General features: G+C 38.3%; 2 protein-coding genes, 1 long non-coding RNA gene and 3 pseudogenes across 4 annotated transcripts; all 6 read right to left on the reverse strand.

Annotated features, from left to right (window-relative positions):
• On the reverse strand, positions 270-2,012 carry LOC109131342. Of its 2 annotated transcripts, none has more exons than XR_002036969.1 (4): positions 1,816-2,012; positions 1,582-1,618; positions 1,388-1,465; positions 270-313 (listed from the first exon to the last, which is right to left on the reverse strand). It is a non-coding gene; the product is annotated as an uncharacterized LOC109131342 (long non-coding RNA). The 2 variants fall into 2 exon arrangements; XR_002036968.1 differs by having other exon boundaries at positions 272-313; positions 1,369-1,465.
• Positions 9,778-10,192, reverse strand: LOC109131375 (annotated as a pseudogene).
• Positions 11,260-11,674, reverse strand: LOC109131383 (annotated as a pseudogene).
• LOC109131384 lies at positions 12,176-12,590 on the reverse strand (annotated as a pseudogene).
• LOC104772927 (F-box protein At2g35280-like) lies at positions 15,004-15,459 on the reverse strand. Its single transcript, XM_010497481.1, has one exon. The coding sequence runs from the start codon at positions 15,457-15,459 to the stop codon at positions 15,004-15,006; it is 456 nt and encodes a 151-aa protein (XP_010495783.1).
• LOC104772928 lies at positions 18,439-19,008 on the reverse strand. Its single transcript, XM_010497482.1, has one exon. The coding sequence runs from the start codon at positions 19,006-19,008 to the stop codon at positions 18,439-18,441; it is 570 nt and encodes a 189-aa protein (XP_010495784.1).

Below are 27,087 nucleotides of genomic sequence, written 5' to 3' on the forward strand. Positions count from 1 at the left end.
AAATAATAAATAATAAATATAATATAATAAAATAAACTACAGCTAGTGGTCCCATACCCACTAGCCACCTAACCACAAACACATTCAATAGCGGAAATAATCAACCAATATTCAATAATAATCCAATAATAAAGTATAACCATATTCCAACATAATCAATATCCGAAACAACAGGAATCATAGAACCAACAACCTAGCAATGTTCTAAATGACCCAACTCTAGCAACCTAGCAATGCCAGACAACATAAAACCGAGTCCCTAGAACATCCTCCTCTTCATTGCCTTGATTCCACGATCACACTTTGCCTTTACCTGCACCACAAACACATATTGCAATGCATGAGTATTTTATAAGCACTCAGTAAGGCAATTCTCCCATCTACTGGGCTATACACACAAGCAATAGAGTATCAATAACCAACACACAACAATCAACAAACGACAAATAACAAAACAGGACTCAGCATCGAACGACGCCACACATGCATCGATCGATGCCAAATGGGGAAGCATCGATAGACACAGAAGCTGCATCGACCGATGCAAGTGTAACTTGCATCGACCGATACCCAATCTACATCAACCGACGCATGCTCGACGTAACACGAAAACCCGAGAGTTTTACACGCCGTCCTCGCATTTGCATCGACCGACGCAAGATATGCATCGATCGACGCAACGTCGAGCACCGTGATTTCCCCGAAACTTCTCGCTGGATCTTCGTTCCTACAACCACAACACTCGATCCCAAGCCACAAGAAAGCTTCCTAACGTCCATAGCATCGAACTAACAAGCCTAACATCACACAACAAGCAGATTAAAGAATCCTCTAGCTTAGATAAGCCATGGTCATGCACTTACCTTTGCCACAGAAGAATCTGAACCTTAAACAAGCAAGAACAAGCCTCTAGGAAGCTCCTACAACGATCCCAGCTACAGATCTCCACAGGAACGCCTCCAATCTTCCAGAATTCTCAAGAACACTCAAGAACAACTTTTCTCTCTTTCTCTTTTCTCAAAAACGGCCACACCACCATGAATGAGACAAAACTCGCATCTAAGGGTTTTCCTTAACCCAAACGCAGCGTTTGACTTAAGTCAAAACGCACAGAATTGAACATGCATCGACCGATGCACCATCTGCATCGATCGATGCAACTCCCAAACCGGGATTCCGGTTCACGGATGTTACAGTTGAATACCTAAGTTAATATATTCAAAGCAACATAATTTTGTAAAGATGTTGTGCGTTTTTTTTGTTTAAAAAATAAAAAGTCATAGTTTTTAGTTCTGTTCAGTTTTTCAAAGAGAAAGTGTAAGACATATAGAACAGTAAAGATGCTAATTTTTTATGTGTTTTGCTCACCTCTTTTGTTCTTGCTTACCTTGTTGTCTGAACTTCTGTTTAACGTTCTTTGCTTGGATGCGACATATGAATCCTTTAACTTCCATGTCAATCGTTTCTATATTGATAAAAAGTATTGGTTTAGTTTCCGTTTTTTTTATGCATGAACAATAGAAATAAAGAAATAGAAAACACTGATAATTAAGAAACTAAAGACAATGGAAAATTACATACTTTTACAAATCGATTCAACAAAGGAGAAGATCCCAACCTGAAAATAAGAAGAGAATATCAATTTCAACCAATTGAACAAATGTTCATAAAAAAGGGAAAACTGGTACAATCGATTACAATCCTTTGAACATAGAAAGCTACTAAAAGATTTCTAGATCTATAATCTGTAAAGGAGAATAGAATAAAACGGAAATTAGAAAATCGTAAGCTCTGGACAGTAAATGAAGGTTAAACCTTTTGTGATTCCGCATAGATCTGGAATAAATCTAGGAAACCTTTTTGATATTGCATAGAAGCAACGGTGATTGAAAACCAGAGGTTTTCTTTTCGACGGTCTTTGGAAACCTTGTGGCGAATAAGTCGGATCTGTTCTCCACCTCCGTTGTTTCTTCAGATCCACCGAAACCTCCCCCAATTTTTTATTTTGTTAAATCATATTTAATTATTCAGAGAGATTTTATCCCCGACATGTACAAAATTAAGGGAAGAAGGATTAAGTTAGAGTTCATTGACGACCGTTAGATTCGGTCAAATCGACGGTAGGTATGAAAATTCTGGAGAACTACACGTAAATAAATTAAACAATGAAAAATATATAATTGGAAAGTGGTTTTTTTTGTTTTAGTTGTTGTTAATTGTTTTATATTTGAAGATTGGTTTCCAGACATATTAGTGTTTTGTTGTGTATTTGATGTATTTCATTGTATTATTAATAACATTATATAGTGTTAATGCTAATAACATTATTAGTTAAAGAAATTTATTGTATTTTTTTTTTGACTATTTTCTAATTTTCATTTATTTTACTTCATTCATTTCTAAATAGTTATTTATTTTTTTATTTACTTAAAACTTAAATTGTTGCTAAAACTATCTTTAGTTATGTAAATTCATTTTAATGTCTGTTTTTGTATTTGATTTGGGTTTTATGATGTTTGTTGGGTACTTTTTAAATAAATAGGTTTTCTAGTAAGCATAATTTAGTGTGCTGTTTACTTTTCAAAATTTGAGATCATATTCTGTGTTTTTTTTTAATGTTTTTTGTCAATAATTATGATGAGAAATTAACATTGTGTACTGAAAATTGTTGTTTTCATGTAGTTGTTATCTGTGATTAATTTATTATTTTTTTCATTTTGTCTTTGTCTAGTATTTGGTCCGTGCTTCGCGCGGAAGTTTGATTAGGGTGTAATATGTGTTTTTTTGGTGGATATCTTTTAATGTGTTTTGTTATTTTCTCTTTATATATTGGTTACTATTTTTTGTTTTTTTTTTGGAAAATGGTGATTTTGGTTAGATAGATATGTTTCAACAACCACATTTATCTAGAGAGATAGATCAGATTGGTTTCGACTCGGACTAAAGATTTTCAAATGATGAGATCGATTTTTTTTTTGGTTATGTAAATTCATCTTTATGTCTGTTTTTTATATATGTTTTGGGTGCTTTTTTAATTATATATATATATATATATTTTTTTTTTTTTCAAAAATTGAGATCAGCTTCTGTTTTTTGATAAATTTTTTTAAAAATAATTATCATTGGAAGTTAACATTGTGTATTAAGGTTGTTGTTTTGTAGTAGTTGTTTCTTGTGTTTATTTTATTATTATTGGTCATTTTGTCATTGTCTAGTATTTGGCCTGTGGTTAGTGTGGGAGCTTGATTAGAGTGGATTATGTATTTTTGGTGGATATTTAAAAAGTGTTTTGTTATTTTCTCTTTATATCTTGGTTGCATTTTTTTTTTCTTTTCAAATGGTCATTTTGACTTTCTTGCTTGCTTTTTTTCCATTATGTATAATCTACTGTGTAGTTATACAATTTTATTGTATATTACTTGTGTTTATTTTTAAATTTGGTTTTGTTTTAAGTTATTTAAATTGCATATTTGTTTTTCAGTTATTTGGTTTAATTTGCATATTTCAAAGTTTGTAAGTTTTTTTATTTTATAAGCTATTTAATTTTCCTACTTTCTGGTATATATATATATATATATATATATATATATATATATATATATATATTTTGTTCCTACATTGATTGGGCCCAAATATCTGTTTAGGCCTTTAAAGGTAATTGTGTATTGGGTTTTATTGATTTGAGTTTGAGATTTATTTGTCTTGTAGTTGTGTTTTATCTTCTTTGTCGTATATCGTTTGTTGGTCGAGATGTTGTGTATCAATATTTTGATCTAAATGATATTAGTTGGGTTGTAGATCTTATTTTGATCGGCGTTTTTCGTTTTGAAGAATTCATTTTGTCGATATTGATTTTTTTTTCCTTTGGTGGCTTTGGAAAGGTTTTGTTTTGCCCTCGAATCGGTGGTGGATAATTGTTGTTATACTGGTTAGTTTGTTGATCTTCTGTGTTAATTGGTTCTCCCATGTGTACATTTCATTCTCTAATTAAGTAATCGACACTTTTAAGAATGTTGTTGTAATTTTAGTTTCATTTGGACCATCTCATTATCTCGGTGCTTTTACTCTATTTTCTGATTTGCTGTTTTAAATTTTTTCATTATTTGTGGATTTCTGTTTGCATATGTATTGATTCTGTAATTCGACTACTTCTTGTGTTTATTTGCTACTTTTCCGAAGCTTTGGCTATGCCTCGATTTGATTTGCTAATTTTTGTTGTTCGTCTCTGTTCTGCTTTTCTAGTGTCTACATTTTTTTTTTCAAGTTTGGTGATAGATATGTCAACATGTGCCAAATTAGGTTTACTTTGTTTTAGATTCGTTACCTTCATCCTGTTTTCTTTGTTTTTGTTTTTCTTGATTCTCCTGTTATGATTAGTTTACCCTTTTGTACTTTTCCGAGTTTGTTTTTGTTTACTGTTTTTGTCTTTGAAGTTGTTCTTCGTGCCTAGCAATTTTATCTGTTATATGTAAACACGATTTTGGTAATATTTTTATCTTCGTGTATATTCTTGTTCGTAATCTCTATTGACTTATGTTGGCATGTTGTGCGATTGTTTGTAATAAGTTGTTTTTTTTTGCTGTATTTTCAATTGTCTTAGATTGGACACATTGACATAACATTAGATTAAAAAACTTGTAAAGAACTCTTTCATTGGAACAATTGGTCATTATTAAAGGATGGTAACATTTATAAACTATATTGTCGATCGTTTAGCTAAAAAAAGTAGACAAATTTCACCATTTGTTTGTAGTAGTAGCAATGAGGGCATCGATTTTCCATGTCAGTGAGACTACAGATGATGGTTGGTTGAACTTCTCTCAATGTAGTGAAGTAGCATTGTAGTTTTTGCACATTAATTTTGTGTAAGGACTTCTTGTTATTTTTCCAGCACTGATCGGCCTTTGTTTTGTCTTCTTTCCAGCCTAGTTTTTCCAACCAAAGTTGGCCTTCTTCGGTGTCACCCCTGCACAACCTCAGAATCCCGTAAAGGTAAATACCGTTTGCATAATTACCTTCTGCTGCCTTTTTCAAGTGTTCCAACCCTTCTTCTGTGTTGTTGTTGTGAAAATATTCCTGGATTCCTTTGATGTAGTATGCCTCTAGATTTCCACTTGCAATGCATTTTTCCATTAGATCTTGGTACTTGCTTATTGCTGCTAGTGGATGCATTGCTAGTGGTCTTAGGTTGATATTCTTGTACACTCGATGATCTTGGGCTGCCTTTGCAAGGTCTGGTGATGCTAGCATCATATGCCTCACCGTTTTTCTTGAAATCCTAGCAGCGCTTGAGATGATATCTCCAAGCATGTCATTTGGTAGTTGGTCAAGTGAGTAGGGTGTGTTTCGTTGCATTTTTCGGAAGTTGGAGAGTATATTTTGCTACAATTCTTTCATTCGTTCTTTATAGAGTCGATGTTTGTTGCAGTTATGTTTCTTTGTGTTTAAAATATTAATGTCTAGCTGCCACTCTTTGGTTTAATTGGGACCTTTGATATTGACGTCGTTATGAGTTTTGCTTGTTACCTTCTTAATCATTAATTTAGAACTTCATTGTATGAGTTATTTTGTTTAGTGGGGTTTGATTTTTATTTTCAATCCTTTTATATTTTGTTACGTTTTAAAATTATGGACATTTATAACTTTTTAAAGGAAATTACAATGGGAATTCTTATGTCCTTCAGGGAATAAATAAGAACTGTGGTTGAATTATTTTTCTAGATTTGTATAAACATTTGTTGACCTCATGTAAATTTATAGTACTCTGTTGTCCGTTTAGAATGCGTTTCTATTTGAGTGTCCGACCCCTCTTATTCTTTATAATTTTTTCCCCCTTTATTTGTTTAATGTGTTCTAGGTCTTTATAGTTTTTTTTGCTTCATTTGTGTTGGAAATATTTTTCCTTTTAAGTAGTGGTAAATAATTTTGGCTTGAAATATGGTGTATATTCTTTTCCACAAAAAGGACTTTATTTTAGATTTATTCGCTGTTTAAATTAAACTCTCTTTCTTTTTTTTAATTTCTTTTCAATTTTTTAGAGGGTGTTTCATTTTCCCGCCCTGTTAGATTGTCTATTGTCTAATGAGTAATGATAATGAGTTTTTGTGAAGAGAATAACACAATGTAGTTGTAAAAATGGCATATATTTTTTGTTATTCTTTTCTTATAGATCTGTTGTCCTACAAATTGGACAATTTGTCGTTTCATGTAGCCAAGTGACAATACATTGATGGTGGTAGATATGGTTACATTTGAGTGTGTTGACTTCAGCATCCCCTCTAAATGATTCCAAACAAATAACGCAGTCTTCATCCTCCTCTGATTTGCTTGGTGGTCTCTTTGATGTTTGTAGATTGGCTCTGACCATCTCTATGTTGACGATGTTGTTTTCCTGGATGTTATAAACTGTAACTGTGAAGTTTATAAGAATAGTCCTAGTGCTTGGAATATTTGTCCTTCTGACTGCGTTGACAAATTGCAGGAACCAGCCTGTCCTTATTCTTGCTTTGTTCATTGGTATAGCATGAGATATTAGCTGGTATAGAACATTGCTTCTGAAGGTTGCCAATGTCAATTCGTCGCCATCACTTGGGTAAGGTATCTCGATCTCGAGTTGCTGTTCTGTGGCCTTCTTATTGTCAGGAAAATTGCATTCGCGCTCTGTAACCTTCTAGGTAGAGTTTCATATGAGAACGTATACTCTCGATTCTGATAGTTGGCCATTTTCTCTATATGTTTGTAGTTTTTTACTTTGAGTATTAGTATAGGTGTGAACTATATCGAGGCTATATATATAGATAGTGGCTAGTTGTTTTGATAAGTCCACCATAAATGTTTTTATGATTGTGTAAAGTTTAAATCACATTGTTTTCCACTCGTTTCCGTTTCATATTTGTGTAATGGTATAGTGGGGTATTAAAGTTTTTCTTTTATTGTTTTTGCATCTTTGTAACTGATCCGCCTTAAGTACTGTAATTTCTATATATAATATTTTAAAAAGTTTCGGAATATTGTTTATTTAATTAGTGTTTTCTTGTTTTTATATGGTTCAATCGGAGCCTAAATTTTTAAAATTGGACTTGAATGTATGTTTGCTACTTCTTGCGTTTAGTTAGTAGGCCGTGGGCCTAAAATTTCGTCGGCTTTTAGGGCCATTTGACTCCTTTGTGAAAAAGGTTTTAAAGTTTTAAGTTTAGCTCCTTCAACTTTGGTGTAATCTCATTCCCGTCTCCTTACTTTTAACTAACTCACATAATCAATCAAGACATGCAATCCCAAACATCACAACAGAAACCTAGTGAACCCAAACCTAGAACCGTAAGGGTTCTGATACCAAACTGAAACAACCGACCTTTTTTTATAAATAATAAATATATATATATATATATATATATAAATAAATAAACTACAACTAGTGGTCCCATACTCACTAGCCACCTAATCACATTCACAATCAACAGCGGAATAACAAAACCAATATCCAATAATAAACCAATAATATTCTAATAAAAATCCAATATCATAGCATAAGCAATATCCAAATACAAAACAACAAGAAGCAAGGAACCAGCAACCTAGCAATGTTTCTAATGACTCAACTCTAGCAACCTAGCAATGCCAGACAACATCCAATCGAGTCCCTAGAACATCCTCCTCTTCATTGCTTTGATTCCACGATCACACTTTGCCTTTACCTGTACCACAAACACAAATTGAGATGCATGAGTATTTGATAAACACTCAGTGAGGCAATCCTCCCATCTACTGGGCTATATACACAAGCAACAGTGATTCCAATGTTCCAAACAAACAACAAACAAAACAAACAAACCATGAAACCAAACATCGTCTCGCTGGAAGGGAGGTGTCGACCGACACCAGCCGAGTGTCGACCAACACTGGCCTTGGTGTCGACCGACACTACCCCACAGTGTCGATCGATGCCCAATTTGCTGGTGTCGANATGAAGCCAAACAACCAAGCGAACCACTATAACATCCTCCTCTTCATCGCCCTGATTCCACGGTCACACTTTGCCTTTACCTGCACCACAAACACATATTGCAATGCATGAGTATTTAATAAACACTCAGTAAGGCAATCCTCCCATCTACTGGGCTATACACACAAGCAATAGAGACATCTCTAACCATCAACCAACAATCATCAATCAACAATCAACAATCAACAAGCCAAACAACACATAAACAAGCAGATTAGAGAAATCTCCAGCTTAGATAAGCCATGGTCCTGCACTTACCTTAACAAGTGATTCACAAAACTAAATACAACCAAATGAGAGGCTTTCCAATATCCAAGAACAACCAAACTTGCTCCTACAACCAATCACAACAACAAACAAATATTGAAAACAAACTGCCAGAAAAACAGAAAAGAACAACCTCACAAGTGAAACCACGAAATCAAAACTAACCGTTAACTTTCTAATCTCTCCGGTGAAAAGCAAGGTATATACGTCCAGAAGCTTCCCAGAATATTTCAGCACGATCACATTATAGATGAAACCGCAATCGTCCCCGTAACACCCGCTGGTCTCAATCCGCGAATGAGAAGAAACGCCCCACGAAACTGCCAATATCTCCTAGAATATTAACCCAAATTCATTTCTGCAAAATGGAGAGTGTACAAAAATCTCTTAGCAAATCCAACACACACATCCTCAGCAAATCCTCCAGCGTCTGGATCGTCCTCTCTGATTGTCCATCAGTCTGGGGATGATAAACTGTACTCATATGCACCTTAGTGCCCATCTCTGCCTGAAATGCCTTCCAAAACACAGAAGTGAACTTAAAATCCCTATCAGACACAATGCTCGCTGGCACCCCATGCAATCTGATTATCTCTCTCACATACTTCTTAGCCAAGACCGCTGCTCCATCAGTCTTCTTAATGGCCAGAAAATGTGCTGACTTAGTCAATCGGTCCACAATGACCCAAATAACATCAAAGGTCCATGACACTGGCAATCTTACCACAAAATTCATAGTGCTCATATCCCACTTCCAATTAGAATGGGTAGACTCTGCAGTAAACCGCCAGGAACCTGATGCTCAGCCTTCACTAGCTGACACGCATCGCACCTCACGACCCAACTAGCTACATCCTTCTTCATCCCGACCCAGTAATAGTACCTCTTGAGATCACGATACATCTTAGTCGCTCATTGATGAATATAAAACTTGCTCGCGTGAGCCTCTCTCAGGATTTCCTGCCTCAACTCCTCATCCTTGGGCACACAAACCAGACTGTGCACCAAGATAGTTCCATTATCTGAGACCTTATACTCTGAATCAACATCCTTTGAGGCATTCACCAGCCCCAAATCCTTCTTCTGATCCAGCCACACCCTATTCAGCAGGTCTGCTCTATCAACCGCCTCAAAACCCAACGGTTCCTAAGACACAGCACATAACTTCAAAGCACTGATCTCTCCTACCAGAGATTCCAACTCCTGCTCAGGCAAAGCCAACACTGGCGTAGCAGTCAACATCTCCTTCAGGCTTACAAAACCCTCCACTCACTCCTATGACCAAACAAAAGGAACATCCTTCCCTATCAACTTAGTCATCGGACGTGCTCTGCTTGAAAACCCTTCACAAACCTCCTGTAGTAACCTGCCAAACCAAGGAAACTCCTGATCTCTGTGGCATTCTGTGGTCTAGGCCATTCCCTGATAGCCTGAATCTTCTCCGGATCTACAGAAACCCCCTCTGCAGAAACAATATGACCCAGAAAACCCATCTCACGCTGCCAGAAACTACACTTGCTCAACTTAGGAAACAACTTCTGCTCCCGCAGATTCTCCAAAACTGCCCTCAAATGCACTGCATGCTCCTCAGGCCTCTTAGAAAATACCAGAATATCGTCAATGAAAATGATGACAGACACATCCAGAAACTCCTGAAACATGTTGTTCATCAATCTCATAAACGCTGCTGGCGCGTTAGTCAACCCAAAAAGGCATCTCCATGAACTCATAATGCCCATACCTCGTCCTGAAAGCCGTCTTTCTCACATCTGCCTCATCTATCGGTATCTGATGATAACCCGACGCCAGATCTACCTTAGAGAACCAAGTAGCACGCCTCAACTGATCCAACAACTCATCGATCCTAGGAAGAGGGTACTTTTTCTTCACAGTGACCCGGCTCAAACCCCGATAATCAATGCACAACCGGAAACTCCCATCCTTCTTTTTAACAAACAACACCGGTGCTCTCCACGGTGATACATTAGAACGTATGAATCCCTTGCTCCATAAATTCTCTAGTTACTTCCTCAGCTCAACTAAACAAATAGTCAANCCCATGCAATCTGATTATCTCTCTCACATACTTCTTAGCCAAGACCGCTGCTCCATCAGTCTTCTTAATGGCCAGAAAATGTGCTGACTTAGTCAATCGGTCCACAATGACCCAAATAACATCAAAGGTCCATGACACTGGCAATCTTACCACAAAATTCATAGTGCTCATATCCCACTTCCAATTAGAATGGGTAGACTCTGCAGTAAACCGCCAGGAACCTGATGCTCAGCCTTCACTAGCTGACACGCATCGCACCTCACGACCCAACTAGCTACATCCTTCTTCATCCCGACCCAGTAATAGTACCTCTTGAGATCACGATACATCTTAGTCGCTCATTGATGAATATAAAACTTGCTCGCGTGAGCCTCTCTCAGGATTTCCTGCCTCAACTCCTCATCCTTGGGCACACAAACCAGACTGTGCACCAAGATAGTTCCATTATCTGAGACCTTATACTCTGAATCAACATCCTTTGAGGCATTCACCAGCCCCAAATCCTTCTTCTGATCCAGCCACACCCTATTCAGCAGGTCTGCTCTATCAACCGCCTCAAAACCCAACGGTTCCTAAGACACAGCACATAACTTCAAAGCACTGATCTCTCCTACCAGAGATTCCAACTCCTGCTCAGGCAAAGCCAACACTGGCGTAGCAGTCAACATCTCCTTCAGGCTTACAAAACCCTCCACTCACTCCTATGACCAAACAAAAGGAACATCCTTCCCTATCAACTTAGTCATCGGACGTGCTCTGCTTGAAAACCCTTCACAAACCTCCTGTAGTAACCTGCCAAACCAAGGAAACTCCTGATCTCTGTGGCATTCTGTGGTCTAGGCCATTCCCTGATAGCCTGAATCTTCTCCGGATCTACAGAAACCCCCTCTGCAGAAACAATATGACCCAGAAAACCCATCTCACGCTGCCAGAAACTACACTTGCTCAACTTAGGAAACAACTTCTGCTCCCGCAGATTCTCCAAAACTGCCCTCAAATGCACTGCATGCTCCTCAGGCCTCTTAGAAAATACCAGAATATCGTCAATGAAAATGATGACAGACACATCCAGAAACTCCTGAAACATGTTGTTCATCAATCTCATAAACGCTGCTGGCGCGTTAGTCAACCCAAAAAGGCATCTCCATGAACTCATAATGCCCATACCTCGTCCTGAAAGCCGTCTTTCTCACATCTGCCTCATCTATCGGTATCTGATGATAACCCGACGCCAGATCTACCTTAGAGAACCAAGTAGCACGCCTCAACTGATCCAACAACTCATCGATCCTAGGAAGAGGGTACTTTTTCTTCACAGTGACCCGGCTCAAACCCCGATAATCAATGCACAACCGGAAACTCCCATCCTTCTTTTTAACAAACAACACCGGTGCTCTCCACGGTGATACATTAGAACGTATGAATCCCTTGCTCCATAAATTCTCTAGTTACTTCCTCAGCTCAACTAAACAAATAGTCAAGTATGCCAACATCAACTCGCCGCCACCTGAATATCAACCCTCTTGTTCCTCCAAGAACCTCTAGTAACTTGCCAGTTAGGGAAACTTCCACAAGTTAGCTTATTCCTTCCGCTTGGCAATTCTCCACAGCAAATCATTAATACGAACATAATAAAACAAACAAGTACCATACGTTCGCATATTCTGATTCACCGCNTGAAAACCCTTCACAAACCTCCTGTAGTAACCTGCCAAACCAAGGAAACTCCTGATCTCTGTGGCATTCTGTGGTCTAGGCCATTCCCTGATAGCCTGAATCTTCTCCGGATCTACAGAAACCCCCTCTGCAGAAACAATATGACCCAGAAAACCCATCTCACGCTGCCAGAAACTACACTTGCTCAACTTAGGAAACAACTTCTGCTCCCGCAGATTCTCCAAAACTGCCCTCAAATGCACTGCATGCTCCTCAGGCCTCTTAGAAAATACCAGAATATCGTCAATGAAAATGATGACAGACACATCCAGAAACTCCTGAAACATGTTGTTCATCAATCTCATAAACGCTGCTGGCGCGTTAGTCAACCCAAAAAGGCATCTCCATGAACTCATAATGCCCATACCTCGTCCTGAAAGCCGTCTTTCTCACATCTGCCTCATCTATCGGTATCTGATGATAACCCGACGCCAGATCTACCTTAGAGAACCAAGTAGCACGCCTCAACTGATCCAACAACTCATCGATCCTAGGAAGAGGGTACTTTTTCTTCACAGTGACCCGGCTCAAACCCCGATAATCAATGCACAACCGGAAACTCCCATCCTTCTTTTTAACAAACAACACCGGTGCTCTCCACGGTGATACATTAGAACGTATGAATCCCTTGCTCCATAAATTCTCTAGTTACTTCCTCAGCTCAACTAAACAAATAGTCAAGTATGCCAACATCAACTCGCCGCCACCTGAATATCAACCCTCTTGTTCCTCCAAGAACCTCTAGTAACTTGCCAGTTAGGGAAACTTCCACAAGTTAGCTTATTCCTTCCGCTTGGCAATTCTCCACAGCAAATCATTAATACGAACATAATAAAACAAACAAGTACCATACGTTCGCATATTCTGATTCACCGCTTCAAATGCTTTTCAGGCCGCTAACTCAAACCACTTGACTTATTCCCTCCAACAAGCTTACCAAAACCTTGAATCTAGCAACCCTTTCCATCTCCAATGAACTTCATCCAACATCGTCGCAACGATTAGTTTATCCTTCCATGAAGGCTTCTCGTGAACTTATGTATCTGGCAAACATGCCTTTCCCGGCTCAAACCTGCTGTAACTCCCCTTCCCGGGACTCCAGCACCACCGGTCTCACAATCCTGGCGCACAGCCAACATTCATAACCGCTCTGGTCATAAAACCCTGGCCCACCGGCCAACATAATCCTAAAATCCAAGATTAAACCACCATCACTCTCGAGGTCTACATTCCGTCGTTATGTTTATACTCACGTTCTATACATTGCTTGCTCCCAACTCTTCCATTCTTAGGTCGCAACCTTCGAGTCATACCGATCTCACTCTCAGACCAACGTCTTCGAGTTATACCGTCTCACTCTTGGACCACAATCCTCAAGATCTCGGTATCAGGGGAACTACTCATCCCCTCAGGGGAACATCATCCCCTCTGCCACTCTCGGAGCCCTCAGCCCCTCGAGCTATCGGTATTCAGGGGAATCACCATCCCCTTAGGAGCAACAATCCTTAACAACTATAAACATCTCTTGACACAAAGTACCTCTTGTGGTCCGAGTATAACATTGCAATGTTACACCTGCCCACTAAACTTCTAATATCCAATTAACCTCCAAACAGATAAATATCTGCTCCAACTGCATATGTCCACCTATCCGCCTCTCTAGGTCTGATACCCCTTGAGAATAATCTTATACCGGTCATCTACAACCGCTCCATCCTCTTAACATAAGGTGGAAAGTCCTCAACATCCGCAGCCCTCGGCTGCACCCCACCATATGCAGCACAACTGGAGCCTACACTGGTACCCCTCTCGGTAACCGCTCCAACAGCACCCCAACAGATCCGCCAAGCGATCATCTCGACCCTGGGCTCCACCTGCTGCAACCCCACACCTGGGTTCTCAGCACCCCCGGCACGCTCACCGGCTAACCCCCTCTGGTCCCTCCTAATACGCTTGTGACCCTCTGACGTACCATCTCGTGGAACTCTGGACCACACTCTCGCTAGCCTCGGGACCCGCCCGACTATGACCACGACTATGTCTCCATCCACGACCAACAACTCAAACACCTATAGCCACTACACTTCCAAGAACAGAGGCTAACAAGCAATCTTAACATAATACAAATACAGAAAAAATACAAACTCACCATGCAATCATATTGTAGGCTCGAAGAGGATGTTCTAGGACTCCATGCCACACACAATTGACTAACTCACATAATCAATCAAGACATGCAATCCCAAACATCACAACAGAAACCTAGTGAACCCAAACCTAGAACCGTAAGGGTTCTGATACCAAACTGAAACAACCGACCCTTTTTTATAAATAATAACTAATATATATATATATTAATAAACTACAACTAGTGGTCCCATATCCACTAGCCACCTAACCACAATCACAATCATCAGCAGAAAACACTACCAATATCCAATAAATATAAATAGCCANACCAGAAAATTTAAGCACGATCACATTATAGATGAAACCGCAATCATCCCCGTAACACCCGCTGGTCTCAATCCGCGAATGAGAAGAAACGCCCCACGAAACTGCCAATATCTCCTAGAATATTAACCCAAATTCATTTCTGCAAAACGGAGAGTGTACTAAAATCTCTTAGCTACAACCATACCAAACATCAGTACCTTTCAAAATGATTTGACCCGTCGAATCCTCCTTCTCCCAAACCCTGACAGTTCTGTTTCTCTCTTAACACTAAGGAAAAAGCTTGATCTCCTTCTCTTTCTCCTTTACACTCAATAACCAAGAGTTATGTCTCTTTCTCTCCCTCTCTCTGATGAAAATGACGACAAAAGCACCAAAAGGAGAGAGGAGGCGTCGACAATTAGAAGGAGAAATAAGGGTTTTTGGTTTAATTTGATTAAACCAGGATTTAATTAAACCAAAATTAAATAAAATCCACTCTTTTGGTTTACTGAACATAACCCAAACTCTATTCCCGGAACACGGATGTTGCAAGCTTATCCAGATATTGTTTACCTTTCTCTATTTCTCCCCTGCATAACATGAGTATCCCATATAGATAAATGCCTTTTTCATACAAACCTTCAGCAGATGTTTCGAGATGATGGAGGCTGATGTCTGTGTTGTTGTGGTAGAAATACTCCTTTATGCCTTCAATATAATGTGCTTCAGCATTACCATTTTGTAGACATCTCTCCATGACTGCTTCATAGTTGTTTAAAGTTGATAATGGATTCATGGCCAGGGGCTTTAGGCTGAGATTTTTAGCAACTCTTTCATCCTTGCAGGCTATTGCTAGTTCATGTGAAACTAACATGCAATGAAGAACATCTTCACGGCCACCTTTTGCAACTCTGGATATGATATCCCCAAGAATATCTTGTGGTAAGCTTTCTAAGACTGATAAATTTCCTTCTCGAGGCATTTTTTGGGTTTTTTTTATTTTTTGGTCTGAATATGTCTTTTGGTTGTGTCCAGTGTACTTGTTATATAGTTGTGGTTAGGCCTGGGCAAATAAACCGAACCCGAAGAACCGACCTGACCCTGACCCGCAAAAACCCGACCCGACCCTGACCCGCTTCTGTATAAATAACCACTCGGGTTTCATTTCCAAATACCCACGGGTATCGGGTATTATCCGAACCGAATCCGAGGAACCGATGATATCTGTTTGAACCCGAGAACACATTTATACATACATGATATCACATATATTGCCATATTTCCGTTTGCCTTAATCTCCTCTCCTTGAATCCTTGTGAATCTTCTTTACTTTGCATAAACATGTCGAAGTTGCCAATTTTTGTCCGATTTCAAGAATCTTTGGCTTTTATAAACCAAAACTCTCAAATGAGATCTCCAAAACCTAATTCCGCTGTTTGGTTTGATGTAAGAGGTCATGATATATGGATAATGTGTTAAAGACTGACATGCTGGGATGATTCTTCTTTCTTTCGTTCTTTCATTTGCGAGACATGCTTTTCTTTGCTGGGATGTTTAAGTTTCGTTTGCTTTGTTGGGATGTTTAAGATTTTAAGACATGCTTTTCTTTGTTGGGATGGTTATTTTGCGAGACATGGTATGCTCAGTTTCATTTGTTTAAGATTTCATGTTATGCAGTTTCATTTGTTTTTCGGGTTATTCGGGTTTTCTGGGTACATTTCAGGTTTTTGTGGGTACTTTGGATATGTTCGAGTAGGTACTATCTATAACTGGATATATTTTGGATACATTACAGGTTTCTTAAAGTTAATACCCAAATAACCCGAACCCGAGAAGAACCGAACCTGACCCCGACCCGAAATTATATAAACACCTGTGCGGATCCTATATTCGTAAACCCGAAAAACCCAAATCCGAATTACCCGAACCTGACCCCGACCCGAAATTATATAAGCACCTGTGCGGATCCTATATTCGTAAACCCGAAAAACCCAAATCCGAATTACCCGAACCTGACCCCGACCCGAAATTATATAAGCACCTGTGCGGATCCTATATTCGTAAACCCGAAAAACCCAAATCCGAATTACCCGAACCTGACCCCGACCCGAAATTATATAAGCACCTGTGCGGATCCTATATTCGTAAACCCGAAAAACCCAAATCCGAATTACCCGAACCTGACCCCGACCCGAACACCCAAATGCCCAGGCCTAGTTGTGGTCTCTTTACCATTTCATTTTCTAATGGATCAATTTACGTCTGTTAATTGCATTTACGGTGATATTGGCCATTTATAAGCGTCAGGTTAGTGGGGGTGCTGGGGAGTCGAATCTTAATTGTTGATAGAAGCCAAATATGCACATAGGCTTTGGTATTTTCATTCATAATTTAAGTTAATAGAGCCTGACCCAAATATTTATCCAAAATAGAGTATCATTTTATCATGCTGTGATTTTATCTTTCTTTGAAGTTTAGGTAGCTCTATTTTTTGGTACTTTCAGTTTCGGTTTTTAACTTTCCAATTATAAAGTTAACCCTTGTTTACAAAATACCGGTTTCTTGTAAGTGTTGGTTTTCTACGATTATGTCTTTTTTTCTCTCCTGTTTGTCCATCTATTTTAAGTGGTGGGTTGTTTTTTGATATCTTTCTTTGTTGCTAGAGTTTTCTTATGATTTGGGTTGAATGTTTGATGACATTGTACACATCTTCAATGTATTCTTAGTAATCATATATGAGACTATGAATTGTGTTTTTAAAAACTCTTTTGAATTTTTGTTTTCGTTAACTTGTTTACGACTTATTCACTTGATCATAAACCTGTAAGGAATTATGTATTTTCGTTTTGGTATACTTGTTTTCGTTAACTCTTTTGAATTATGTATTTTCATTCATAATTTAAGTTAATAGAGTCTGGCTCAAATACTTATCCAAAATAGAGTATCACTTTATCATGTTGTGGTTTTTATCTTTCTTTGAAGTTGAGGTAGATTTATATTTTTGTAATTTCATCAAAATAGAGTATCATTTTATCATGCTGTGTTTTTAAAAACTCTTTTTCAATTTTTGTTTACGTTAACTTGTTTGCGGCTTATTCAGTTGGTCCTCCAGTTGGAGCTATGTGTTGACATTTGTGGTACATAGCTTTGGGGACTATATGTTTAATGTAGAAGTTGACAATAGGAAAGTCTCATGAAAATTTTTCAAGATTGGAGTATTAGTTTTGCAACTGTAAGTAAGTGTAAATTTTTAGAAAACAAAAATTCGAATGTTGCTTTTGCAGCTATATGAGACTTGTAGCATCGTCTTTTTGGGATGGTCTTTGCTACTTTTCACATTCCTAAGAAGAGATATAAGCCAAAGTTAGTATAGGATGGTATGTTGTTTATGATGGACTGTTTTCTCCGTACCTCTTTAAGTTGCTATGTTGTTGAAGATTTCTTTGTAGACAATATTCATAACCCCATCAATACCATTGTTCTCTGATGTAGCATCTAGGATTTTCAACCCTGAATTGGAAGTTACACGGGATAGAGCAACATATAGTTGTCCGTGCGTGAACACTGATTGTGGTAAATAAAGAGCTACTTGTTTCAAACTTTAGCCTTGACTCTTGTTAATCGTCATTGCGTAGGAGACTCGTATTGGAAATTGCTTTCTTCGTAGAGTGAACGGATGCTTGCTGTCATTAGGAGACAAAACAATCCTTGGGATCAGTACTATTTCACCAACATGGGTACCAGTAAGTATTTCTCCCTCTATTATCCTTACACCGAGTCTGGTGACAATTAGCCGCGTACCATTGCATAACCCTTTTTACTGGTTTAGATTTCGGAGGAGCATTATTGGTACTCCAACTTTCAACAGGATTTGATGGTTTGGTAGGCCTGGAAACTCCAAGGAGATTAAATATTCCACCGTGTATAAGTTGTTCCAATCGCCAGCTGGTGTCAGCTCTGTCTAGAGTGAATCAGAGCTTAAATACTCTTTAGTCTCGCCTGGCACCATGGATAGCTGGAAGTCATTAATTTCACGAACAGTCTGATTCCGCGGAGTAAGGATCGCCCTCTCGGTCAAGTACTTTTGTTGTTTGAAGAATTGAGAGAAAGCTGGATAAGCAGCACTTATAATCGCTTGTAGATGGTTTCCTCCATTTGGCAGCATTAACCCTTCGTCTATAGCTATTCTGCACCCTCCAACATGTTCATCAGGTGTAGTGCTTGCTGACACTGAATTACCATCACCCACTTTTAAAATCCAAGCAGCAAAAGCTGCATCTGACTGTTTTAGCCTCATATTTATTGACAACTTGAATATTTGACAGAAACCCCACAGTGGTGATCGATTTAAGGAGGCTTGTACTGTGTCCTGGCGACTTCCTTGGGGAACAACATGTAATATTTGCCTAAAATCTCCTCCTAGTAAAACTGTTTTACCTCCCAACGGCTTGGTCAGTGCAGTCTCGTCGTCTAACGCTATTAGGTCTCTTATTGTTCGACCCACAGCTTCAAACGCGTGTCTATGTGCCATGGGTGCCTCATCCCATATTATTAAATCAGCCTTTGATATTAACGTTGCTAGCATTGTTCCAGCCTTTATTTCACATGTTGACCCTTCATTGATGTTGATTGGAATCTTGAATCGTGAATGAGATGTCCTTCCACCAGGTAGGAGCAGAGCTGCTATTCCAGCGGAGGCAACTGGGATAACAATTTTACTGATTGAACGAAGCTTAGCTATTATGGTTTGATAGAGGTATGTTTTTCCGGTACCCCTGTCCCTTGTAGAAAGAACAGTTTCCCTGACTTATTTTCCACGGATTTCATGACTGCATCATATACTTCTCTTTGTTCCTCATTTAGTGATGGAAATAATCTGGAATGGTCATCCCTCTCTTTCTCGACATCAATTTGCAAATCTTCTGCAAGACAACGATGGCTGATTCTTTTCAAAATAGCTTTGTCAGGCAGTGGCATGTCATGGAAATTTGACAGCAACCTGTCATTCTCCAGTAATAGCTCCTCGATTTCAATTAAAGCATATTGCTCAAGCTCGACATCGTTTAGGTCCAAAGCTCTAAAATCGAACATTTTCCTTCGATTATGTTGCACATCTTCTGCTAGGTATCTCCAGTTTTTGTTCCAAAGTTCTCGAGGGTTTGCTACTTCACAATAGATTAGCAGCGTAACAAAAATATACCGTATTTGGTATGATGTTGCCCATTGTGATGCCTCTTTTAGAACATCATGCCACTCTTTGTCACCATCTAATAGTCCTCTGATGTAGCATGCTTCTTTATATGTTGCATATATTACTCCACCCACTGTCTTAATATCATCGAAACATGTTGCACCTTTGACTATATTCAATAAGATTCTGAAATAAAACAAATCTCCTGCTGATGGGTGAATATGCACTATTCTCCCAATAGCCAAACATTGTTTTCTCCTTGTCCAGGTCTTGGTGGTGTTCCAGACATAATATTTAGGGAATTCAACATATGTAAGGTCGTAGGCCTTTTTCTCTGCTGTATATTCTGGGTCAGCTAACTCTTTCTCCCTTTTGTTTGTGGCCATCCATTCAGTGAGCATTGTTTTCTCTACATCTTCTCTTGATATAACACTTTCTAACCATTGCAACTGATCAAATAGTAATCTCTGTTGATCTTGAAGATGTATTTGAAGTCGTATAACTGCTGGCTTGTGGTGATGTATGTGAAATGCAAATATTCTCCATACGGCCTCGCATGCAGAGACATAACGACAGTCTAGGTACTCACTTATTTCATCAACAGTTTGATGTTCTTCTTTTTGCGACCCTTTTCTTTTTTTCGTTTCACATGGTCTGACAATCACAAATGTAGCCTTGTCCACTCCTTTAGTAATATATTTGAATAGATACTTAACTGCGCTAGTCTTACAACACCACTCGACATTGATGTGTGCCTTATACTTTTTCAGGAGATTAAGGTTATGCGGCACAACCTGGCTATTGTCTAATCTTGTTAGACCTTTGAAAAGGAATTTGGACTCATCGTTTCGCTGGCGGTAGACAACGTAACCAGATCTGTCAATGGTAGTGTTGTCCACAAAAGTTCTTGGGTACTTTTTATAAATATACCATTTTCCATGCATGGTGAGTAAGGTCTATCTAAACCACAAGGACCATGCATCATATGCTGCTCTACAAGTTGGAAGCCTTCACTGTCTGTTTCCTTATCGGGTAATTCAGCTGAAATGAATTGATCAATTAGAGCTGGTTCTGGGTTTTTGTTTGAACCTTCTAGCCAGAGTAAGATATGTGCATGGGGCAGGTTACGTTTTTGGAACTCTATAGTGTAGAAAACTACATAACACAAATTGTATTAAAGCTAAGTTTTCATCTTAAGATTTATAAACATATGTAACTGATGGTTGTAAATAAAATGAAATACCTGCTACAGGAACAGGGAAAAAGACTCATTTGTTAAAATCGGCCAGCATTTCCTCTAGTTTCATTTTAAAGACTCTAGATTGTAGGTCAGGCCTTGAGTTTGATCCCTCTGTCGTATATGTTTTTAGATGTTCTGTAAGTTCTGGCCAATTTGGATTAGCTGTGAAGGTGATAAATAAGTCAGGATTTCCAAACCATCTACATATAGCCATGGCATCATGGTACTTCTCTACCATATATCGTGGGCCTGCAGTGAAACTTGATGGCAATATTATTTTTTTTCCAATTCGTTTAGCATCTGTTTCTCCTCTCTCAACAGCATCGTAGACATTGTTATACAAATCAGCTCTTAACTTCTTTTGATTAAGAGCTATAAAACGTAGTCTTTTTTGCTCTGTGGCTGTGTAGGCATCAACAATGTATTGATGAAATAATCTTCCTCCCTTAGTAATAGTCATACCTTCTGATAAGCGTGTCTGAATCTGGTAAGCGTAGTATTCTCTCATGGTCATGTATGATCGCTTTATTTGGCTCTCTTCTGAAGACTGATATGCAATTGACTCATGATATCCAGATTCACCATAGGGAAACAGTAAAGGGTACTGAAGACTCATATAAAGAGAATGTTGATCACTTATCCTTTGTAGTTGAGAAGACTTAAATTGGAGGATGACATCACGACCAGCAGTTGCTGTACTGAAATCGCCAACTACTAAACCAGCAATTTCATCTGCAGTAGGTAAGTCATACTGTCTTCCTTTTTTTGCTTGGCTGACTAATTTGATATTGAATTCGGAGTATTCCCCATCCTCATATATATCCCTTGCTTTCCTGAAGACCTTTGCCAGTTCATTTATTCTATCTAGCATCATTATCAAAATACCAACTATCTCTTCATCAACTGGTTTCCCTTTTCCTGGCCCTGTAATATTCTGCATATGATTTTGGATTTCATTTCTGGTATCAAAAATGTAAAGTTGTAGAAAACAGGGTTGTTTTCCATCCTCAGGTAACAGAGACCCAATGGAATGATAATTTTGGCCATGGACCCTGTAAGTATAGGGTCCTTGTGTGCCTGTGACTGTGTGATCAACTTTACCACCAGTTGATGTGAAGGCTAGCATTGAGTTCAATACTCGGATGTTACGACGATAGTCTGATGATTCATTGTAGAGCTTCTCTAGTTCTGGGGGTGTAGGACGCACTTTTGGTAATCTAACACGCCCTTGTTGACAACACATTGTTTGATTCCTTGTTTCAGATTTCCAGAGCAGGGCGGCACAAAATTGGCAAGTGACAATACCGGTGGTAGTAGATGGGTCCGCTTTCTTGGTTGCTGTAACTTTGGCGTTTTATGTATTAGTTATGTGGTCGATTAAGAAAGAGTAAAAGTAACAGTATTTCTTCGTACAAACAGGGATAAATGGAACTTAAGTAAGTATGCAAATTAGAAAATCTCCCTGTACCTTTTGGTTTTTTGGTATTGAGTTTGGCTACCATGATTGCACGTCGCAATTTCCTAGCTCTTGTGTATAGACCTGACCATTGTAAAAAGAATATAAAAGGACTGTGTATAACTAAGTAAATAAAGTCGTCTATCGAGTCAAGAAGTTTACTGTTTTTTGCTACTGATTCTTGTCCAAGTTTCGTAAGATTAGGTGCTTCGATGTAGTCCTTTTGACTTAGCCATGGTTGGTGTTACTTTGCATCTAGGAGAGTTGGTCAGATTACATTGGTGGTTAGTAAAGTGACACTGGAAGGTGCAAGTGATTACCATATTTAGAAAAGCAATTTGGAACTTACTTGTCTTCAAACCTCTGTTCTCTGCCTTTAGTTTTCCTTTGCGTTTAGCAATTCTGGCGTTAGTCTGTGTGCTCCTTTCACCAATTTCTCGTTGTTTCATATTTTGAATACGTCTCTAACTGTGCTAGTAGTCAACACTTGTTGATAATTTTGTGAGTCACGAAGGGGATATCATGTTTACAAGTAGAGTTTAGAACAAAGTAGGCAAAAACAATTCGTAATTGTGATTTTTTATTTTCTTACTGAGCGGTTACTAATGTGTAACGTTTCCTTTAGTTTGATAGTATTTGGAGTAAAGCGAAACTTAAATATTAATGATATTTCCAGAAGGAGAGATTAGGGGTTTTAAATTTAAGAACACACATATAGTTCTTCTTAACTTTAATGTTTATTACCTGCAGAACATGAGGTCAAAAATATAAAAGTAGAAGACAATCGGGATTATGATGAGATTTACAAGTAATCGGGATTATAGTTCTTCTTCGTGTTGTGGTTTGATTAATAGCAATAGCTAAGTCTACAGGAAAGAAGGTAATTATGACTACTCATTTCGTTTGTATGTTTCTTTTCTTTGGAGCTTCTTTAACTTTCATAATTCATTTAGCATCATGTTACTCGTGATTTCTTCAGTATCATCTGCAAGCAATCAACTTCCCAACTTATTGTTTCCTATTTTTCCTCCAATATTGGAAGTTAATGTTTAGAACCTTCTTTATTTTTTTAAAAAATTAAAAAAAAAGATTTCTCATGTTGATGTCCTTTTAAATCAGGAAGAGTTGTGTAATTTGCAGTTCAAACAATTTATGTTCTGCAATTGGCCTTCCTAATTATTCCTGCAAACAATAACGTTTTAAATTACAACAGAACAGGGTGTGAAACGAAGAAGAACTTCTACAGGGTCATATTATATTTGTACATCTTAGATATTAGGAAATAGCTAGAAAACAGGAGATTTTGTGCCAATATATTATGTGCTGATCCTAGATTTTCTTGTAACTTATCTGTCTGTGTGTATAAACACTGTAATTGCCAATTACACTATTGAATTTGGTCGTATACTTATATTTCAATGTAAACATGTCTGCATTATAAATGTAGAACATGAAATTGAAAATTCAATTCAAATCTCTAACAGATTACGATAACAATGATATAGCAATGCAATGAAACTCCAAAAAGGGGGAAAATTGACAACACTTGGTAAATGCAGCCAAAGTCTGTTGAGAAAAGAAATGAAAATAAAATGCATCAGGAGTAGGCTAGTTAAATTTCTGTTTCTTCTGCTTCATGTTCCTTGCTTCCGACGATGAAGTTTCGTCCTCACAAACGCCAGAACCAATGGAATTTACCGGCAAAACTTTATCCACTGATGTGCTGTTCAAGTGTAGCCCACTTGGACTGGTAGCAGGCAGTTGTCCACCTAAATCCACATTTTCTCCAGCTTGTGCCTATGTATATATATACTAAGAACTTAACAAAAGTCTTGAGGTAATTTGTCGGAGGGTTATATAGATGTGTTCTTGATCTTACCTCGCTGAAAGTTGGACCAGGAGTCATCTCAGAAGCTTCATAAATACGTGAAACAGTGAATGACTGATGGTGAGGAGTGAAATTGAAATCAGTGAGCTTAATCTGGAATGTTAATTTCTTTCCAACAATATCAGAGACTATTTTTGGTATAGGACCTCCAGATTCTGTGCTTAGGTCAGCGTCAGCCTGGCGTAAGCAAAACGAAATTAGAGTCAAATATGTTGTAGATTGTTGACATTAAAGGTCTGAAAGAAATGGAAAACCATTGAAAGATACAGAGAGTATTTTAATACCATCTGAGAAGTGAGAGTTGATTCCTGTATGTTGGTTAACTTGACCATGTCCTTATCAAACGCTACAAAAACGCCGGTCGTGAGGCCGTCGTGTACAACCAGTTCCACACGATATCTTCCAAATTATGACATCATAAGAGAATGGATATGTTAATAAACTTGCAAATTACTTAAAACCGGGAATAGTGTAGCAGTAAATAAACGTACTTGACATCCCCAATTGCAGTAGTAGAGCCACATTTGAAGTTATTTCATGTGAGGGAAGACATCTTCTTCACCATTTTCGTCCCACATGCAGCACATGATATAAAACTCCAGCCACGCTGAGTTTGAATGTCTATTACTGTTACTATAGCGCTGCATAAGAATTCAATCTCCTACAATTTTACAACACGAAAACAAAAAGAGTGTTGTTAATGCGACCGTGGATTGTACAAAATAAATACGATGTAACTTATATTGACCTGTGGATTTCCGGTTGCAACAAACTGGTTCAGTTCATCAATGGAAACATGTTCAATCTTCGAAACTCCATGGAATGGTGCAATTGAGTTTGTGCCTTCCTTTTCTTTCCCCTTTAGTCTGCTTGGTCATTTAGTTAATGATAGATAAGAAACATAAACAACAGAGTATGAATGAGTAGATATAAAGAATTTAGAGTACACTATTTAAATACCTTTCAAGAAACTGTTGCGTTACTGCTACGTCTCCGTCGGAATAGAATTTTGTCCCAGACGTGGCGTTGAGGTAAAGTTCACCTGGAAAAACACTTGAGTCAGTTGTCATGCAAGATTTAGATAGCAAAAAATTAGAACTAAAAAAAAGTGAGAAGATAGCAGAGGGTATGAACTGCTTCACCTCCAAATAACTTTGGATTTATATTTGTAGCTAACAATATATAAGCCCCATCCTCGTTCTTGCTGAAAATCTTCTCTAGGGAAGTTGCGTGGTCATCAAAAGCACTCAATCGTACCTTCCCCCCACTGTAATAGTAGAATACATGCGGCCAAAATAATCAAGAAGGTACATGTAATTCTATTTAAATTAGTGTCTGAAAAGGATGAGGGGCTGACCTTTCAAGAGAGAGGATGACTAACATCCTCTCCAACATTTGTGTCATTCCATTTCGGTAAGCTTTGGTGGAACATACTTGACCCATGACATCTAATGTGAGAACCCAAGAAGACGTAATAAGGTAGATGAAAAACAAAACTTGCATAACTAACAAAATTGCAAACAATAACAAAACGGGCAATATATTACAAATAGGAGAAAGCATAGACATTGAAAATAATTTAGGTTTGCTTTTGAAACAGCAGAAATTTAATGGAGAACAAAAGACAATCAGGCAAAACATGCTTCTTATTCCGGACATGACTTTTGATTTAATTGCAAAAGAAGACAACTAATGAGAAACAGAGCATGAAAAACAATAGACAGAGATGTAGTACATATAGAAACCATTAGACAGCGGAAAAAGTGGAAAACGACGACGTACCTGGGAGATCTGTATTGGTATTTGCAAGAGAGACCATTTGCTCATGAGTCCGAAACCTAAAAAAACTCTTTTGGAATAAGACCAAAAGACTCATCAACATGATCAAAAACAGTGGTAGGTGAGAAACGTATTGACAAAGGGGAATCAGTGAGCTTAAAACGGGAATTGCTTCTTGTGACTTCAAAGTCGGATAAAACATATATTGCCCCATCACGCAGAGAATTCTCGAATTTTGAAAGGTGGTTAACATTGATCGTCCCTTGGATGACAGTACTCTGCACAAAGTTGACAATTAGATAAACTTGACTAAAACGGAAAAAGTTAAGAAAAAGTAAACATGATTTATACCTTCTCATCAATGAGAAGGAAATCAACGCCCATGAGTTGGCCACCTTTTTTAACGTTACGGGCAGGCCAATGACGAAGCATCCTACCAACGATCTGTTGGTGAAGACGGCCAGCTTTGAGATTTGCGAATGAAACGAAGGTGGAATCCATATTATTCAAAAGTAATGTAAAAGCGAAAGTACAATCTTAGAAGCATGAAATTGTAAGCGACAACATTATATAAGACTGAAACTTACCGCAATTGAAGAAAGCGTAGTGGGTGTTGGATCATAAAAGAGATCATCGACGCTCATGAATGGCCATTAAACACGAAACCGTTACTATGAAGAAGAAAGACAGGAGAGGAAGTGAAGGGGTGTGGAGTAAAGACAATTAATTTGAGATCGATGGTCACCTTTATCTAGAAGGGGAACGGGTGATGATGAGTCCCTGGCTAGCTCAACCAAAGAACATCGACCTGAGGAGAAGCTTGTAGCAGAGGAGCAGCTCGAACCAGAGGAAGCATCGGAAGAGGAAGACGTTCTGCCAAAAGAAGAAGGCGTTCTGCCAAAAGAAAAAGGCGTTCTGCAGGAAACCTTGTATGTTCCGAACGGTCCTATAACAAGGTCACGGTCTAAGAGGTTCAACCAAGCTATCAGTGGACTACTCAAGGAGCTGGACAAGAACCAAGAAGACATGGCTCAAACCACTATGATATTGCTCACA

Source organism: Camelina sativa, chromosome 20, assembly GCF_000633955.1.
Source record: "Camelina sativa cultivar DH55 chromosome 20, Cs, whole genome shotgun sequence".
NCBI lineage: Eukaryota > Viridiplantae > Streptophyta > Magnoliopsida > Brassicales > Brassicaceae > Camelina > Camelina sativa.

Bases quoted from the DNA above. Each gene is read 5' to 3' on its own strand.
- LOC104772927 (XM_010497481.1), bottom strand. From the start codon at position 15,459: ATGCCTCGAGAAGGAAATTTATCAGTCTTAGAAAGCTTACCACAAGAT.
- LOC104772928 (XM_010497482.1), bottom strand. From the start codon at position 19,008: ATGGCACATAGACACGCGTTTGAAGCTGTGGGTCGAACAATAAGAGAC.